Source organism: Sitodiplosis mosellana, unplaced genomic scaffold (genome assembly GCF_009176505.1).
Source record: "Sitodiplosis mosellana isolate CC-2019 unplaced genomic scaffold, AAFC_SMos_1.0 Smas_scaffold_3, whole genome shotgun sequence".
NCBI lineage: Eukaryota > Metazoa > Arthropoda > Insecta > Diptera > Cecidomyiidae > Sitodiplosis > Sitodiplosis mosellana.
In genome coordinates, this window is record NW_022595246.1 from 9,157,521 (window position 1) to 9,176,259 (window position 18,739).

Below are 18,739 nucleotides of genomic sequence, written 5' to 3' on the forward strand. Positions count from 1 at the left end.
CGAAGCACGCTTCCTGACAAAAATTGCTCGGTGCCTATTTTCCCATTTTCTGCGTCGGCTGTCACACGTACCACCGCACTTGCCTTGTTCAAAACAAATATTAATTGATAAAATATGTGTCATTTCTAACGCAGCTTAGGTGCAAAGTTACGCCTCAAATTCACCGATGGAAGTACCAATAAAACACCAACTTCCTTATTTGCTCTTCCAAATTCCATGTAATTTTTTTGAAGAGCAAAACAATTACAGCATAAAATTGAAAGTAGGTTCCAATATTCGTATGGGTTTTGTGAGGCTCTTGCTAAAGTACAAAGGTTTATGTTCGAGGCGGTTTCAAAGCTGTTGTCACAACTTTTTGTTGTAGACCTTTGAAACACTGCGACAATGCCGACATTTTAAATTACTTAAGGGTTTTCGTAGACAAACGGATGACGACGACGACGCAACGGTACATTTCCTTGACATTTAAAATCCACATCAATACGGACTGTTTCGTATTTGATCTGGTTCGAACTGAATGGTATGCCCTTTTCATTGAACGCAATTGAATGAGCGTATGAAAGAAGTTTTTGAAAACTATTGATTCATTATCAGCTGTTATCGAAGTGTATGTGTAATAATCCGAACGCAAAGTTCTTTGACGCCTGACTGCCTGACATACATCTATGTCAATTCAGCAGTGACATGCGATTCGATGGCGATGCGAAGCTTTTTCAATTACGTTTAAAATAACTTTTCAAAAGTTCAATACGCTGCAAATTGACCATTCGAGTGACTTGAATAAAAGTTAATTTTCAGTACAACGAATCCTACACGAGAAACAAGATGTCAAGCAACATAACGAGATGTATTTTCGAACCAAGGGAAACATAGCCAATGGCAAAAATTCAAGAAATAAAGGAGAGAAATTCGAAGAAGAAAAGAAATCCAAGATAAATACACGTCATTCAACGAGAAAATGTGAAAAATCTGAGAAAAATCCAAGACACCAACGTGCTAATGTAATGAGTTCTCCCACTGTTTTTTGCCCATTTCAAAAGTGACGGAGGAAACCATAATATTAGCATTAAACGTTGCATAAACTATTTGTCGTATTTTTGTTGTTGCTGCTTTTTAAATATTTGAAGCGAATTTTTTCTCTACTGGGACAAAGTGTTCGGGATTAGTTAAGAACTTGCGACGCATATCGCATGGTTGAACACCATCACCGTGCACGCCAATCAATGGTTCGCCATTACGTGTGATATTCTTTTGTTTCACTCGCAATGGCATTTGTATCTTGGATTGGAAGCGATTCGACTTTTCTTATCAAACAAGACGTACACTGGTAGTGCCGTTGGCCAAACAAAATCGATAACACGAACAAGCGTTACACCAATTTTCGTACGTTGTCGTTGTCGTTTTCGTCGTCGTCGCAGCCATCGTTGGGTGAATACACTGTGTGTGTCGTCTTGTGCGCTCGACTCCCCAAATCCAATTGAATGAATGTGCATAAAAAACGGAAACGAAAAGCAAGTACTCGCTCTGAAATGTGTTTTTCATTGTAATCCAACGAGCCACCTTGTGTGTGTGTGTGAACCATATTTAAATGAAATACGATAAAAGCACGAAGGTAAAATCATGGGAACGTAGAGAAATACGATGAGGTAAAAAAAAGTGTGTGCATCGATTGTGTGTCAGACAGAATATATATACAGAAACGATAATCACGCTCATAAACAAACGAGGGGAAAAATGATGAATGAAAGGAATTGCGATTTTGTCTTTTTAATAGAAGTCTTGACAATGAACGGCAAGCTCATGTTTCAAATCACCTGAAAAAATGCTTGGCATTTGATGCATAACACAGCATGGTGATATGGAAATTCTTTGCATGTATCACATTTGACCAAGTATGATGGATTTAATTAACGGGGTCTCTAGGTAATTCGAATGATTTTGCATTCATTACATTTTCATAAACTGTTAATAACCATTTGAAAATCAAATCTATACGTTCGACGGTTGCATTTCATCGCTGACTAATTCATAATTTCAATTGGATTTAGGTAAATGACAATAATTACGCGTAATTATCCGTTATTAATGGATGTTTACTGAAGTTAGGGGAGGAAAAATTGCAGAAATTGCTTTTTAAACGCAACAAACGGCCCAAATTCACGTGTAAATTCAATCATGGAACACGAATCTTCGTGGCATTTTCAATTTCCTCAAAACAAGTCATTGCATGGGACCATGGAACCATGGAATGGTTGTTTTGCAACCGCAAATTTGTGTGTCAATCAATGTGAGGCAACATTTTCAAGTGGTGGCGGTTTTACGTAACACACGGCAATGGTATGGCTTACCGAGAGACATGTGTAGGTGATTCGAAATGGAAATGCAATGTTCCAACATCTTGTTCAAGTTTAACTCAAAAACAAAAACACCTCCCACTAACAACTTGGATATTTTTTAGAGCTGTCCAATGATTTCCATTTGTCACGTAGCGAAAACAAAATGTTTTTATCGCAATCAATCACATAGGATAAAAAAAAATATATTTTTTCTGCAGGCAAAAAAAGAGGCAAGTGTCGAATTTCAGTAAAGTGGCTCGTCTGGATTTTGATATGAACCGTTGTTGACTGTTAATGAAATGTTCATTTTCAAGCACCCTTTCTGTTTGGTGTTGCTTAAATGTCTAAAAATGGTGTTGATTGATAAATATCTATGGCAAATTTGTAGCACCTCTTGCCAGTGAAAAAGTGACAGTTCAACGTTTACGTGCGAACGCAAAAAGTGTGCACAGGCACACTCTCTCGTCAGACAAAACATGAAATCCTGAGTAAACAAATTGTGATGTACCAAAAACTAGCAGAAATTTTCCATTTAGAAAAGAGTCAACATAATAGCATTGATGTAATCCCAGAATCGCCCGAATCATTTACGAAAATGAGTTAGGATTTGTGTACGACGTAAAGGTGTAATTTGTTTTCTTCTCTTTGACCAAACCCAGCTTTGAAATACAAACCAAATCGTTTTTTGTGTGATATTTTCTTGGCGTTTTTTTTTCTTCTTCATTCTCTCATTTTCATTTACACAAAATCCCAGACGGAAAACTTACATTTTTTGCTATCACTTTGTTGATCACACAAAATCCGTTCCACACTGAGCAGCAACAACTATAAATACCAATTAGAATGAACTAGTTTCTTATGGCTTATCAGTATCCAAGGAATCCAATAAGCTTTGCAATGCCTCTCTGTAATAATTAATTACAAGCGATGTGTGATTCAGTGACAGTTTCTTATTTTACGGAAACACTAAATATAGACAATTTTCGTTGATGACAGCGGGGCAAAAGAAATGATGACAAACTAAACGATGTGTGTGTTTTTTTGATTCACACACTGCAATTGGGAAAAAATGATTTATGGATAACTAGGTAAAACACTTTCGCTTCCAACAAATGTCGATTTTCACTGTGTCACACAAAAATCGCACAGATGCTACACAAAACACACGCAGCACAAACAGAATCAATGTTCGAACTGAAGAATTTCTCACTGAAAATGCTTGAAAAGTAAAAATGTGAACTAAAGTGTTTTTTTTTTCTTCTTTCTTTTTTATGGCGCATGGCATTTTCATGCCATTTATTGATCCACCGCGTTGGATAAGAGAAACAGAGACTCCACAACATAGTACATACTGCAAAACATGGAAAATGTTATTCATGCTGAACAAACGAATATGAATGATTGGTACAACGCATGGTTTGTGAGTTGAGTAGTCATGCGTTGGAACGCGTTTCGCTTTGAATTTCCCTCGATGGAATGAGAGATAGAGTTTGCATTTAAAACAAGAATGGGATAAAAAAAAGATTATTAGTATTAAGATTGTTACATTATTGAACTGAAAACAAATGGTCAAATTTTGAAAAGGCCAAAAATTTTGGTATACGAAGAAAAAGAAGGAAAACATTACATCGGTTACATCAAATGAAACCAATAGATTAGCTTTTGCTATAGAGCAATCCAAGGCAAAAACCGTGTTATAAATAAATTCATCGCCTTCTCAAATGACAGCAGCTCCATCTATTGAATGCAAACGGAATTTTGCTTCGAATCCGATTTTTATCAAGAACAAACAAATTTGTGGGCTTATTCGAAGTAGTTTATGATTTAAAAGTCTTATTTGATGTAATTTTCCATAATCTAATGCTGTGTAATTGAAACGATGATAGATAAAATTAGGGGAAATAAACAAAACGATGAAATGAAAAAGTACATACACAGCAGATATTGGTGCGTCAAGTGCATAAATTTCAAATTTTTGATGTGAATTTTATATTTTGATTGCATCGCATTTTTATGACTGTGAGAAATAGATAAATTTTTGATTAACACAATTGGGATGAGTTTCAATGTTTATTGTCGTTGTAATAAATCCAAAAAGATCAGAAAAGAGGAACATAAAAGAGCTCAAGTCTCCATAGCGCAGTTGAAATGCTATAAAACAGCGTATATTCTATAGAACATGGAACATGGACTCTTTTATGTATAAAATTCTAATTATTGTTATTATCATACACGGTAAAAGAGATGTTGAAAAAGAGTAAAATGTTTGAAATGGCCTATATTTTGAATGTGAATACAAAAAAAAACCTGATTCATTCATCGTATCCGTATGTAGCCTGTTCGATGCAAAAACAGCAACAAAAAAAAACCCGCGTTGAATTCCTGTTTTAAAGAATTAGTTCAAGTGGCCGTTGCACTGAAATTCCCCATTAGAATATGTAACGCGATCAGATGCATAAATTAAGGCATTACATTGCATCTACGCAATTTGGCCGTACGTTAAAAGAACAAAGCAGCAAATTGCAATTGCTGTTTAGAACATATAGATATATATCGTTGATGCTGGTTCATTGAATGCAATGTTAGCCTTCAACCGATGTACAAAGTCGGACACAGCACGGCAATTAAGCGTTTAAATGTGCGATAAACAAAAAAGTAACAGCGTACAAGTACACCATAACCCCACCACCAACACCACCATCACACACACTCGCGATAACACTTCAGTCCGATATCAGTGTTGCGTTAATGTTTGTCGGAACAATAAAAAGAAAACAAATCGTCTGCAAAGCGACTGAAAATGTTGTGCATATTGTTTTACATCGAGAAATCGCATATATTCTTTTGAGCTACAGTCCATTTGACCGGATGATGTATGGAATAGGAAAAAAAAGAAGAGAACAACAACGTGCGATTAATGTACTATTGATGAGATGGAATGGTAGCGAAACGAGTTTGGGCTATGGAATTTGACAAATGACACCAACATAATATTCACAATTTAGCAACAACTCGTTAGTTTTTTTCTTCATTTGGTTTTGCATACGAAATTGGCGTGAATTGCACAATTCGCGCGAAAGACAGAACAAATGAGAAAAAAAATGCGTTTCGACCATTGAATTCTACAACTGAGAATAGAATATTGTGCGCGCCATAACGTTACGACGAGACAAATTTCAGCGAATCAAATGAATAACAGACATTACGATACGGTTTTCAATTCTCACACCGACCCAATCGTCTGTTTTCTTTTTTCGAGCCGAATTCGTGGTGCGTTTCATGCGCAAACACAAAAGACAAACGAAATATCCAGAACTCAATAGAGTCGTCATATAGAATGTGTAATTTGACTTGAGTTTTACCGTAGATTCATAGAGCTGCTATCGTTGTTGCTGTTGCTACCGATGCCAGTGATGTTAATATTGCGTTCGCAAACAGCGACCTGCTCTGCGCTGTTCAAGCAGTTACGATACGGTTTCGCGCTCACCAACACTTCCATTTCCAGTTTTCTGTTTACCTATCGGCTATTTCAAAATAACGCGCGACCTAACACCAACACAATTGCATATATTCACGCGCGCGCGAGCAAGACCAACAAAAGAACCAGAAACCGAACGGGCTGTTTTGTTTGCATTGAGTTGGTGTATTGTATTAGCTTATGTGTCGTTGTATGTGTGTGTATGTGTGCAGCGTATTCATGATCAGCGATCGCATCGTGCTCGCCGAACGTACTCAAACCGTCTGCACGTCCGTAACTTCCAGTCAGTCATTATTTTCGATCCAAAGTGATATGTAACGATTGCGACGCTTTTGTGCATACGCGCAACAGTAGAGAGAAAAAAAAGCATTGTTTTTCTGTTTTAGAAAGAGCGCATTTCATTCAACCTAAACATTTATCATTCACAAGAGACAACCAGAGTCAAATAATCATAATTTTATTCAATTTTCTTCTCTCTTATCTACAAAGTAAGTGCAGTTTACAAGTGAACAAATTTTTTCTAACAAATAAACAAAAAAAAAGACGACGTTTTTATTGTAGTTTTTATTAGTAGTTGAAATAGTGTGCGGGTTGCTTCCAGTGTACGTGAACCAAAAAGTGAATTATTGAGTTCAAGATATGCATATCAATTATTACAAACGCAATTGTTGCGAGTCTGTTTACATTATTGAGTGTCGATGCGAACGAGTAAATGAAAAAATATTTTATAGAGAAAAAAAACCCCAAATGCGGCAGCACTTGCAACAACAACACGGTTGAAATAAAAAAGCTGCTCAATTTATATACGTCAGAATATTAGAATTGTTATTTCAGTGTGATGTAAATTTGTTTCTTGGTTGATTTTGACAGATGCGCGCGCGACCACATGACTAAATCCATAAAACAGGAAAATGAGCGCTACCTTTTCAAAATGCAATTGAAATTCACTAAAGTATGCTAGTCTATTGAAATGTATCTATCTGTTGAGAGAGAGAAAACGAACAACAGCAACTAAAAAATCCAGCAAAAACTTGTGAACAAAACAAGCGACACAAGAATAAATAAAAACGTATCATAGTATTAAATTTGAAAATGATATCATGATTCATTTTCGACAACAGAACGTTGTTGCTTTCGTGTGTGATTCGACATTGAGCATCCCACAGTGGTTCACATTTCGGAAACTCATGTGAATTGTGTAACCATTTTTATTAACTTGATTCAGATTACAACATTTTTTTTTCTTCTCATTTTCGTTTTTCCCTTCTTCGGCAATATGTGTGTTTTTTTTTCTTCCTCACAACGCTGTGTCTTTTGTTTCGTTCTTGAGATCGGGTGTGCGAGTACGAGGTGTATGTGTGTGCCAATTAGAGCAACGCTCTCACTCTCTGTCGCATTTTACCTGGTGCGGTCTTGTTGTTGTGTTTTTATCACGGAATAATCCCGAAGCCACAAAACAAGACCTCTTAACCATCTTGTGCCAAAGCACAGCAGACCAATTTTCAACACGTTCACATTCTTTGTGGTGGCCGCACGGAATAAAAATAGAAAGTGTTTTTGTCGATGCTTTTTTTTTGTCTGTCTCGACTCGCCTGCAACACGCGCTCTCTCTCGCGCGCGCGAACACACACACGATACTCATCGATTCGAAAATGAGGAAGAAAACCATTGGGAAGGTAAAAATTGAAACCAAATCTTGTTTGCATGGCCTGTTGACTAGGCAAGCAATAACAAAGCGAATTGCGCGCGCACGCACACGTTCGCGAGAGAAACATATAATAATACAGCATTGAAAACAAAACAGAAAAAAAAATGTCTGCGAGACAAAGAAATCGCGAAAAAAGAGGTGTTTAAATGCTCATATAGTGTCGATTCGTCGCTAGACTCGTATACCACACGCGTCCGATCATCGGAGATTATTGACATGGCACTTTGTTATATCATTGCGCTCACTCGCTCGTTCGCTAACAGCCAAACTCTCGGAGATGATGATGTGTATTTTGTTACCTTATTATTTATTACTTGCAGTTTCCACTCGATGGGCCAATTGCCATGAAACAAATGAAGAGAGAGAGAAAAATAAATTCGGTTCGTTACGAAACACCAAATATAATACGTGGACAGCAAACGATCGTGAGCATCATCTAATTGTTGAAATCACAAATCGCGTACTTCATGAGAGCGTATTGAAATCGGTTGAAGAAAAGCGCATCGGATTTTCCAAGGCGAACTCATCCAAACAGCCAGGGAGAGAGAGAGAGACCAAAATTAGACATCGACCGAATTGAATCACAACAACAACCAAATTTGTGCAATTGAATGAGAGAGATGTACACAAAAAAATCATTTCCTTCTTCTGGAAATCAAACGAATATAAAATCTAGGTCGGAGCAATGATTTAAATTGGCTGAACGATGCTCGAGAGAAAAAAAAACGATTTTTTCCTTCTCTTCAGAGACAAAAGCTTACTTTGTTTGCAACCAGTCTTTTTTTGCGCACATGAACAGCAATAGATAATGTAACTGAAGCTCATTAGTTATATCCAATGGACTTATCATGTTCACGTTATCAATTTCAAGCACCAAAATGAACCTGTAACGTCGAACAAAAAATCAGGTTCTTCGCTTACGGTTCATTAAAACGGATCGATCTCAATAGGAATTTAATTAACGAGCTCATTTTGATTGCCGCTTCGCGAATTGTTTGGTTCGCGGAAGAATTCGTGTCTTTTTCATGCGACGAGGATCGTTTCATTGAAATCACAAATCCCCATTACGGTAAAAATAGTTTATACTTTGCGCACACATACACACACACACACAAAACATAAAGCTTTGATTTTCGAATTATGGCGCCAAATGCACCAGCAACAACAGCCGCATTCGATCATCGTCGTTGCCTTCTGTATCATTACATTTTGTGTAAAATGAATTGCCAATGAAACCGAACGACCGTTGCACTACCAATTGCGATAAAGAACCAACCATTTTTAAATGTTCCGTTGCAAACTATCCGTTTGAATTGCGAGCGCGCGCTTAAAACTTGTCATGGCAACGAAAACGCTATTTTGCAAAAAAAACAACAACACCATACACACGTTTAAATCGTTTGAAATTCTTTGCACATGTTGGCTGTAGTACTTTTGGTTTCTGTCTCTCACACTCTCTGGCCAAACCGAAGGAGATGCTTTAATCCATTTAAGTAGACACGATACGTTTGCTTCTTGTGCAGCCAGAATGTGTTTTTGCGCGTGCGCGAGCTACAATTAAAATATTGAATGATATCGCCAACGATGAAAAACAACCGTTTGTGTTTCGCAAAGCGATTCCTATTTCGTTTTTTGCGGTCGCTTCGAATAGAAGATCGGGAGAAAAAAGAAGGTAAACGGTTTTCGTGTTTTGACGTACTTTTCGATGCAATCAATACCTCGTTTGGAAATTGCTCGTCTTGTTCGTTGCTTCAGTCGTTTTTTTTTCTCTCACTTCACCTGCCTGAGCTTAGAGGTCGGGCTTCTATCTATTGAGTCAAGCAATTGCCACATTCTGTCGTGATGCACGGCCACAACGTTGCTTCGGTCGAGATCGAATTTGATCTGCTTTGTTTCACGCTCTTGAAATGTAGATGCTTTTTGACCGGTCCTGAAGAAACATTTTTAACGGAAACAATTTATTATGCCAATGGAATCGTTTTTCTAAATCTTCTTTTCTCCGAAGACCGTTCCTCTGTTTCTTCGTTTTCAAACGATCGAACGGAACGAAACGGAAGCGAAGTGATGGCATATAATCAAATATTCAACAAACAAAGTCATAACGGTGATTGTCGACCGTCTATCATTTCGAATATTTTATCACAATCAAAAGCATTCGATTCGTCAATAGAAAAAGAAAATCAACAATTCCATTGATTAATCTCTCTTTTTGTCATAAAAAAAACATTCCAGCATTACACAACAGAAATCGGTTTGATGAATAAACGGCATATATTCATGCTGCTAAATAGACCCGGTATACATAACGCAAATGATTATGTTCGTTTCGGGTCGATTCGAGTTCGTGTTTGGCCTAAACAAATTCTTTATGATCCATTTTGTTTGTAAATATGATGATTCGCATTTTAAGTGGAAAAAAGAACTCACAATTAAACCAACAGACAAAACAATTCAATAAACAAAGTCTTTTATGCTTACTTCAAGCTTACTTAATAAGAGTTGTATCATTCCATCCCGAAAATAGTTATCTAGTTCAATTCAGACGACCGCTGTAATTTGTTATGCTTTGGATTTGAATCTTATTCACCAGACAGCGAACAAAATCGGAATGGACCTGTTTCTTGTTTTCTATCTCTTCGTCGATAAATGTAATCGCATTTGTAATGGATTGATGCCAAAATGCATTTGACCAAATGCTTTTACTTTGGAATGCTGTCGGTGTCGAATTGATTTCATTCTTTTTCTTTTCTGTTGTGTTTGACTTCGGTCAAAATGTGAATTGTTCTGGTTTTAGGTGTGTCGGTTCTTGTTTTTGTATGTAGCTGACAAATCCCACGTAAACCAATTCGCAATGCCAGCTAAAATATCTACTTTTTTCTGTTCTACGGCTGAAACATTTTTTTTTTTTTCAATTTTATCGTAAGACAAGTTACCATTGAATATTTGATGTTGTTGTTATTTTATTGTTGTTGTTGTCTTCTGTATGTTTCGCAACCTGTTTGCGGCTTATTTTCTCAGTGGTTTTATTGGAAATCAACTGGAGGTGTAATTTATTAAAATAAGAATAAAGTCGCTCGGTTGGGAATGACGATCGAAATTGTTGTCTGGTTCGGATTATGTATGTGCGTGTGTATGCTTATCACTTTTCGCCTGAGACACCAATCTCACAATTCGGATTAAAAATATATGTATCCTTTCTGCGCGTCCGCCGAACCAACGAACCGAATGCAAACAGCGCTTGGTGTGTGGCACTAAAAGGTTTCTTCTTTATTTTTCGCAACTAGTTTTTTTTTTTCGTCTGTGCTTTTCGCAAAACGAATCCGATTCGCATCACAAGTGAACAGAAAAATGCCCTGAAGATTGATCGTCACACGAGCACACCATACACCATCATGTCTCAAGAATATTTCACAAGAGAAAAAAAATGTGGGTGTGTGTGTGTGTGTGTGTGTGTACCAGCAAACAGACGCAGACGAATGATTTTTTATTTTACGTAATATTTCATACACGATTTGTGTTTATCGTTTTCGATTAGTCGAAATGTGCACGTCAAAACATTCATATTTTTGTGTGCTTGGGCCGGCCACATTTGCAAATAGCGCAAAAACAAAGCAACTACAGAAGATGAACAAAACCAAAAAAAAAAAAACAATATGAAAATTCATAGCTTCACATGTCGGTGTGTTGCAATTGGATTCGGGAATGAACCAACGAAGCAACAAAAAAAAAACCACGAAGAAGCACCAGGCGGTTGGAAAAACGTGAAGATGAAAAATTGAAATGGTCAAAATGAAGATCGTTTGTGTTTGGCTTTTTTTGCCGTTGTTTTCTTGTCTTTCCATTATTTAAATGCGCATATATTGCATATAAACGTCGACCAGAATGAGTACACACGCGTCCGACCACATAATCCATGCGTTTTATTTCGGTCACCATCGTCTCACTCTCCATGAGAGCCATACCATCATATGGACAGAGGTAAAAGAGCATTAAACAAATATTGCAATAGAATACACAGAGAGCAAGAGCGCGCGGCGAATAAAGACACAGACTGGGCAAAGTGTTATGATGTCATCGTTTTATTTCGTTTACGTCCATCATACTCACCACCACATGCATATTCCTATTGCCAATGTGAGCTTCGTGTATGTTCGACGTAGCGCATTTGAAGCCAAAGATAAGCCAGTGGTTTTGTCGCATTTATTGATCACGAAATGTGCCTATAGTTTCGCTATATATTCTATTGTCTTTTTCGTCTTCGTTCGTTTCGCCCGCAGCATTCTCTTTCGCTACCCAAACCATGACCAATTTCAGAGAATACTTCGTTTTGCTTCGTTTATGTTTTTGTCTCTGCAGTTAAACAGTGTTTTCTATTTAATGGTTTTTTTTCTCTCGCATCGTCGTCGTTTTTGTGCACACGCGCGATGTATGTTGGTGTGATGATGAAGTAACCCACGTCATTTTAGTTTTCATGCGAAATAATAATGGCTAATGTATGTTGTTTCAGGCATTCTAAGGTCGCAAATGATGTAAGCTGAAATGGTTTGTCGTTTAAAATGCGACACTAAAACATTGTGTGTCTCTATCTCTCTCTCTCTCTCTCTCTCTATCTCAATTTTCTGCAAACGTTTTACACTCATTAATGAGGTTCGCTGCTCCGCAACAGGTCTTTTAGTGCGTTGTGACATTAAGTGTCCCATAAAGTGCACAATTTAAATGCATTTCAGAATGAATGCTGACGTTTTCAAGATTCAAATGCAACCGCATGCAGTCGACGTATTGCATTTTCAATTTTTTCTTTCTCTCTCTCTCTCTCTCTGCAAATTATATTCGCAAATTAATTACAGAAATACTAAGCAATTTTGTTTCTTTATCGTTCATTCCAAATGAACACGCAAACCACAGTGTGCTGTGCATGCCATTCCAAAAATGGGGCTTCATTGATTTCAATAAAAATGGAATGAAAAATAAAAATGCAATCTTCATTAAATCGCTGGTTATCATAATTATATGCCGGTTGGCCAGTGGTTTATCAACGAGAATTCAATGGATTTTCCAAATTTCCGATTAAATGTTCACGCGGCATGAAATTTGTTTTCGTTGTTTGTTACACCGAACGTACGTAAACATGGAATGTATTCGATAGGATGGTGGTGATCGCTTCCGCTCCAGTTGTCACTAATTTGACATTTAATTAGAAAATTAAATCCGTTTTAGACTTGCACGGATAATCTCTTTCAGCTAAGCCAGCCAGCACAACGTTGCGATGCAGCAGCAATAGACGGGTGAAACATAATCTGCAAACAATATGCCATACCTTTCACTCGTTCACGTGAATTATAGGAGACAGTTTTGGAGCAGCCCACAAAAAACGGAAATTCAGATTCACTTTTCAAAACCGAGGGAAAAAAACCGTCGTCAACAATCAACTAATTGAATAATTTTAATTACATTTTGTTTGTGGCATCGCGCACGAGAGTTGGATGAACAAAAGTTGATGGGTTTAGTGCTGGGCTAGCACTGCTAGCAAAGCCAAAACACAAAGACAAAGATCGCGCACGATCAAGATGACAGTTCAGTTCCCATTGGGGAAATATCGTCGAAACAATACAAAACAATAGCGACGTTACCATGTGAAAAGTGATGTTGTTGCTTTGGGTTTTCATTTTCTTTTCCCTCAAATGACACTTTACTTATATATATAAGACTTATGTCTCTCATTTCATTTCTGGTATTACATTTATTTTTTTTTATCTTTATTTACGATCCGTACACTGAAACTCATTAACACGATTTCGATTTGAACAGAATGTAAACAATTCGTTTTTTTCTGCGGCATGGTAAAAAATGCGCATTTTTAAGAATAAAAAAGTAAAATATAATACCAAGATTTAACCTCCTAATGTGGATTTTATTTTTTTTTCCCTCATCAAGCATTGAATGGAATCTAGTGCATAAAATTGGTGAAAGAAGTGAAAACAGAACTACGAACGATTACGAAAATTGACTTGAATTGAGCTAACAAAGTTCACTGCCTTCAACAGAAGAAGAAGAAGAAGAAAAACGAACCAAGCCAACGCCAACACAGACACTTGCGATGGCAACGACGCGATGGCCTAACACAAGATCCATCACATATCTATACCTACTGCTGATTTGTCGGCTCTCATTTGATGTAAGTACACATAGAAACGATAAGTTTTTTGAAGCAATGAAAATAAACGATCTGGTTTAATTGAAATATTACAACGATTAAGGCATTAGAAACATCTTTAAAAGATCATCTTTATAATTGAATTTACAAATAAACATCTTGATAAATGTAGTAATTTAAGCGAACCATTTTTATGAATCAACAATAACCCATTACCCAATTCCACTTTCATTCTGCACGATTCAACGAATTTCGTTTCCAGCTCATTGTTTAACCGTGCCGTTCTTCGCGAATCGCACTTTTTTTTGCTTCCGCATTCGATTTGTGGGTGTGTGTGTGTGTGTGTGTGTGTTCAGGTAAATACACAATTAAGACACCCAAAACGTGTACTTGAATCGTGCAAGAAAGCAAAACAGAAAACACAAAATTGGTTCAATAAAAAAATTGAAGCTTTTGTTGGCTGAATCAGAGCGCGTTCATATTTGGTGTGGGAAGTGGGAATAAATGCGAAAACGGCATGCCAAAGTTATGGCATGCACACAAAATAGGAACAGCTGACATGGAATTTTAGTCAAATGGACGACATATCAATTTTGATATTCGTATTGACTTGTCACAGTGTTTTGTCGTTGTTGTAAATGACACCTACTGAAAACTCACACCACTGTTTGAATGCTGACATCACAGACGTTGTCGGACATTTTAACGGCATCTCAAATCACACATAGCGTATTTTTTTCGATAATCTGCCATTCTATCAAACATCTTTAACGGACTTTAGGCTTTGAAAAGAAAACTCCATTCTTTTTTTTCGATTCAAAAGTGAATTGTCAGCTAATGACGAGCTATTGATCTTCGGTGGTCACGACTGAAATGAAATTTAACGTTTTTTTTCCTGAATGAAGTTGCCAAATTTAGCGCCAATTTCCAAGAACAGTTTCAAAAGTAACGGAAAATAAATTGAAATGGAATCGAACGTTTCAAGACAATGGCAGCGTCAGTTGAAGATTTATTCGATTTTAATCACAGCGGAGACAAATGTCAGTTCAAAGACACTTTCTGTTAGATTTTGCCTGATAAAAGTACCGAACTCCGAGAAAAAAAAAGAAATATTATAAGCGAAAATCTACGCAAATGGAAATAAATATTCAAAAAAGTTCTCTTTCTTTGAAAAAAAAAGGTTCTCTTTCAGCAATTTAAATCTCTCACGTAAAATACAAAAGAAGCAAATTAAGCATTCAATGTACAATCGCACACGTTTCGTTTGAGTAATTTTAACGAGAATGTTTGTGCAGTAATTAGAATCATAACCATAACGTTTGCATGCTGGCAATGATTGGTCGCGAGTGCGCGCCTTTTCTTGTATATTTATACATTTTCCAAGAACTCCAATTTCTTATGCATGAAAACGAAAATGAGGAAAAACAAACAAAACATACGAAAAAAAAAAATACAGCCCAGGCAAACGAAAAACAGACATGAACTTAAAGAAGAAGAAAAAAACAAATTAAACAATTCTGGTTTACCACTTTATGGTGAATGCACAAAGCAGTGCATGGAAATCATAAAGAGAAAAAATTCTTACAAATACTGGCATCGGCACTTTCAATTACTACATTGGATTGCAAAGTCAACTGCGAATTATTCCATACAAATTGCGCTAGTATTCGCGCTGACCAAAAATGGTTGGTGTTTGTTTGGTTTTGTTGGTGTTGTCAGTTGGGCCCCAAAAGAGCCTACCTGGATTTAGCGTAGCAATTATCTTACAATCATCGTTTGGCACTGGCCGCGCGACAACGACAACTTGTGCACACTCACACGCCCCGGTACAATTGCACCGAGAATTCGGTGTGATCAGTTTGCGCGAGTCACACACATCGCACATTCCATATGTAAAGTGTAGTCAACGATGAATCTACACACAATAAAGCATATATACATTTTTTTCTCTCTCGATTTGGATTAAAATAAGCAGCAACAACAACCACATCACCAGCATCACCAGCAACATCAGTAACACAAAAATGTGAAAATCCAAACATTTGTACAAATATATTTTCGTGGCACAAACAAAGAATACACATTTTAAATACGGTGTAATACATTACGTGCCTCAATTGAAACTGCCATTATTTATGGTGACACAACATATATAGTGATCGCGCGCGAGAGCACAGAGGAACTACGGCCAAACAAAAAAGAAAACGAATCTGTTCGTGTGTCGAGTTCATTGTTCTCATGTTGGCGAAGCGTGCGGGAGCGAGCGAGCAATCGGGTGCGGATTCTCTCTCTTGATGCCAACAATTCAAAATTGAACAAGCACAAATTCATTTCAATTCATTTGAACATATATTGTCATCTGAAATGCATTCGACTTATACAGCACGAATGCAGTGTATAGAAAAAAAAGGAAGCTGCATAGCTTTTTTTCTCTCTCGGTGTGTTATCTAGCTGTGCAATGGAAATGGAAATTAAAAGTCGCTGTTTGGATTTATGAATAGAAAATTGCGGTTCGGTGTGACCCTTTGCATCTGTTGTCACCTGATAATCAGCCGTCGCTTGAGCTTCCATTTTATCTTCATGTGTCTCTTCGCCTTTGCGTCTCTTTCTCTCTCTCGTGAGCATACAACACTTTAGTTGGATAATCGGTGTAGGTTTCGCTTGAATGATGCACATTCCGTGAGAATCAATGATTTTCCAGTTGCGCTTGTGTTCATCGACGGCTTTAATTACTCCCCAGTTTGCCGTCAATGTGTTTTGCGCGCGCGTTCTTCTTAATTCTTACTTTCAACATATGGGTTTTGTGTGTGTTTGTCTGTATTTATTCATGTTTTTCAGTGAAGCATGATGCAGAAAAAAAATGTATATGATTTGATCGCATCGCGGCTCAATGCAAGACATTTTGAAACGTCAATACAATGTTCTAATCTAACAATTCAGTGTCGAGCCATAACCACTACGTTTTTGTGTGTGTGTATGCGATGCGAACATTATGCGCATAATTGCAATCTTATGGATGCGTGAATACGCGAATACTATCATTAAATCTGCTTATTAGTCGAATTCAAGTAGCAAATTCGTATTGTTCATCGGCATTTTTGCACACACACCAATTTGCACAAATCATAGCTTTTCTTTCTATTTAGTTTGAAAGAAATACCGAACGAAACATTTTTAGCGAAAGAAAATTATTCAGAATGCTCGCATTTGATTTTCAAATTTGAATTTGAATGAGATTTCGCAAGAATATGCACACGCGGCTAAGGTTCATTGTTCCGAAGTGATTCAAGTGATTGAACGATTCCTAGAACGGTGATTGGTCATACATATATTTTATTCACTCGATGCGCCGCTTCTTTCTCAACATAATTTCCGCCTTTAGCACACGAACCACTGCGTGTTCTACTTAAACACACTCGCCTATTATGATCACGGATGTAATGTAGCCAAGTTGTTCTTGGCAAATCTTTTGTTGCTATATGAACAGATCGTTAGGGTGCGATGATCACAATACGTATATGTGATATGTACGGCTATTGCCTACTACTGTCTCTGCATCGCATTTTTTAATCTGATGCTAAATACCCGATACTATTCTAACTACTCAATATTATCGTCTTCCGTTTTTTTTTTCAGTAGGTTCGCAAGCTGTTCGGTTAAATAAATGATAAATTACTGATTGTTAAGCACTGGTTGCTAAAGAATGCACCCAACAACAATAATTTACAGCATGAAAAATGTAAAGTAATCAATGAACAATAACTGCGAAACAACAAATACGGCACATTTACATTGCAAATGTTACAAATTTATACAAATTTCCATGGTTTAGAACGAAATATTTTTGTTTTTAACTCGATTCGAAATATAGATGCGTTGATTGAATTGAGATTATGGAACTCATTATCAAGTCGAGATTTTGTTCATTTTTTTTGCATTAAAAATTCATTTGTCTCGTGTTCAATTGAGCACTTTAATGACATTTATGAAGATATTTTTCAGCTAAATCTCGATTGTTTACAAACTTTTTGCACACATTTTGCTCAATTCTGACGTGGTTTGTGTCACATTTCCATGCAAGACGTGAAATTCATCATTTCTAGTTTTTCTCAATTCACATTCGTTCAATTGGTATATATCACTCATTCGATCGAATTAACATTTCAAAATACAAAAAAGATCCGTTTTTACCCTAAAGATACAGAACAACCGCTAATCGAAACGCTCGGGCATATTTGCAGCACGCAAACAAAAAATTGCCAATGTGCAAAATGTAGAGAGAGAATCACGGTGCAACATTTCATGTCAGTGACAGCTGCTTCATGTGAAATGATGCGACTCATTTCAAGTGTCTGCTTGGATTACGTGTTACCATAAATTAAATGCGCCAATCACATTAACTATGCGCCACAAAACGGCCACTCGATTTACGCTTGATCTATTTCTTCGATCAAGTAAATCGACATCATCGAAGCGTTTCTACTGTGCCCCGGTCCGTTTGCATGCATACTATTATCTCTCGGTTTATGTTTGTGTTTGTTCTTGTTTCATTTTAGCGGAGGCTTTCTTTATGTGACCCGTTTTGCCATTTTCCGTTTCATAATCATTTCATGTTTGTCGATTTGAAATGATGAATAATAATCATCGCCGGCATCGAGCGCGCGCATACGCTTGACAACCATATCCAATGCAAGCAACAAAGCAAAATTACGTGTTAAGTGTTCGAACTTGAAGTGGAACGAAAAGTGAGCCAGCGTGCTGTTGTTTCATACTTCATTTCACAGCACTTGTTAGTTGACAATTAAAACCATTATTTCCACTATGTTTGACAACATTTCGAAACAATCTAAGTCAAACAATACGTTAAAATGGCTCATTCCATCGAAATGACTTAGCTGTCGCTCGTTCTCTTCCACATCGTTTGACACTTTTTCTTATCACTTGATATTTATCTAACGAACGCTTGGACTTATCCAAAAAGTAAACGAAATAAAGACGTTTTACACAAGTGTTTTCGAGAGAGAGAGAGAGAGAGAGAGAGAGAGAGAGAGAGAGAGAGAGAG

At 37.1% G+C, this 18,739-nt stretch overlaps 2 protein-coding genes across 4 annotated transcripts in view; one reads left to right on the forward strand and one right to left on the reverse strand.

The window, feature by feature from the left end:
• Window positions 1-3,572, reverse strand: part of LOC129566257 (synapsin-like) — a 32,095-nt gene extending 28,523 nt beyond the window's left edge. The window contains exon 1 of the mRNA XM_055442027.1: window positions 3,104-3,572. The gene's annotated coding sequence lies outside the window, so the exon portion shown is untranslated. The remainder of the gene's footprint in view (window positions 1-3,103) is intronic.
• Window positions 3,573-6,097: 2,525 nt separating this feature from the next.
• The window catches only part of LOC129566261 (uncharacterized), a 23,286-nt gene continuing 10,644 nt past the window's right edge, over window positions 6,098-18,739 (forward strand). For 2 of the 3 annotated variants that reach the window (XM_055442033.1, XM_055442035.1), the window contains exons 1-2: window positions 6,098-6,302; window positions 13,457-13,697. In XM_055442033.1, the coding sequence (XP_055298008.1) occupies window positions 13,620-13,697 (78 nt within the window). In that variant the 5' untranslated portion in view covers window positions 6,098-6,302; window positions 13,457-13,619. Of the gene's footprint in view, window positions 6,303-6,414; window positions 6,433-13,456; window positions 13,698-18,739 lie in introns of those variants that run through there. The other variant, XM_055442034.1, reaches the window with a different exon arrangement.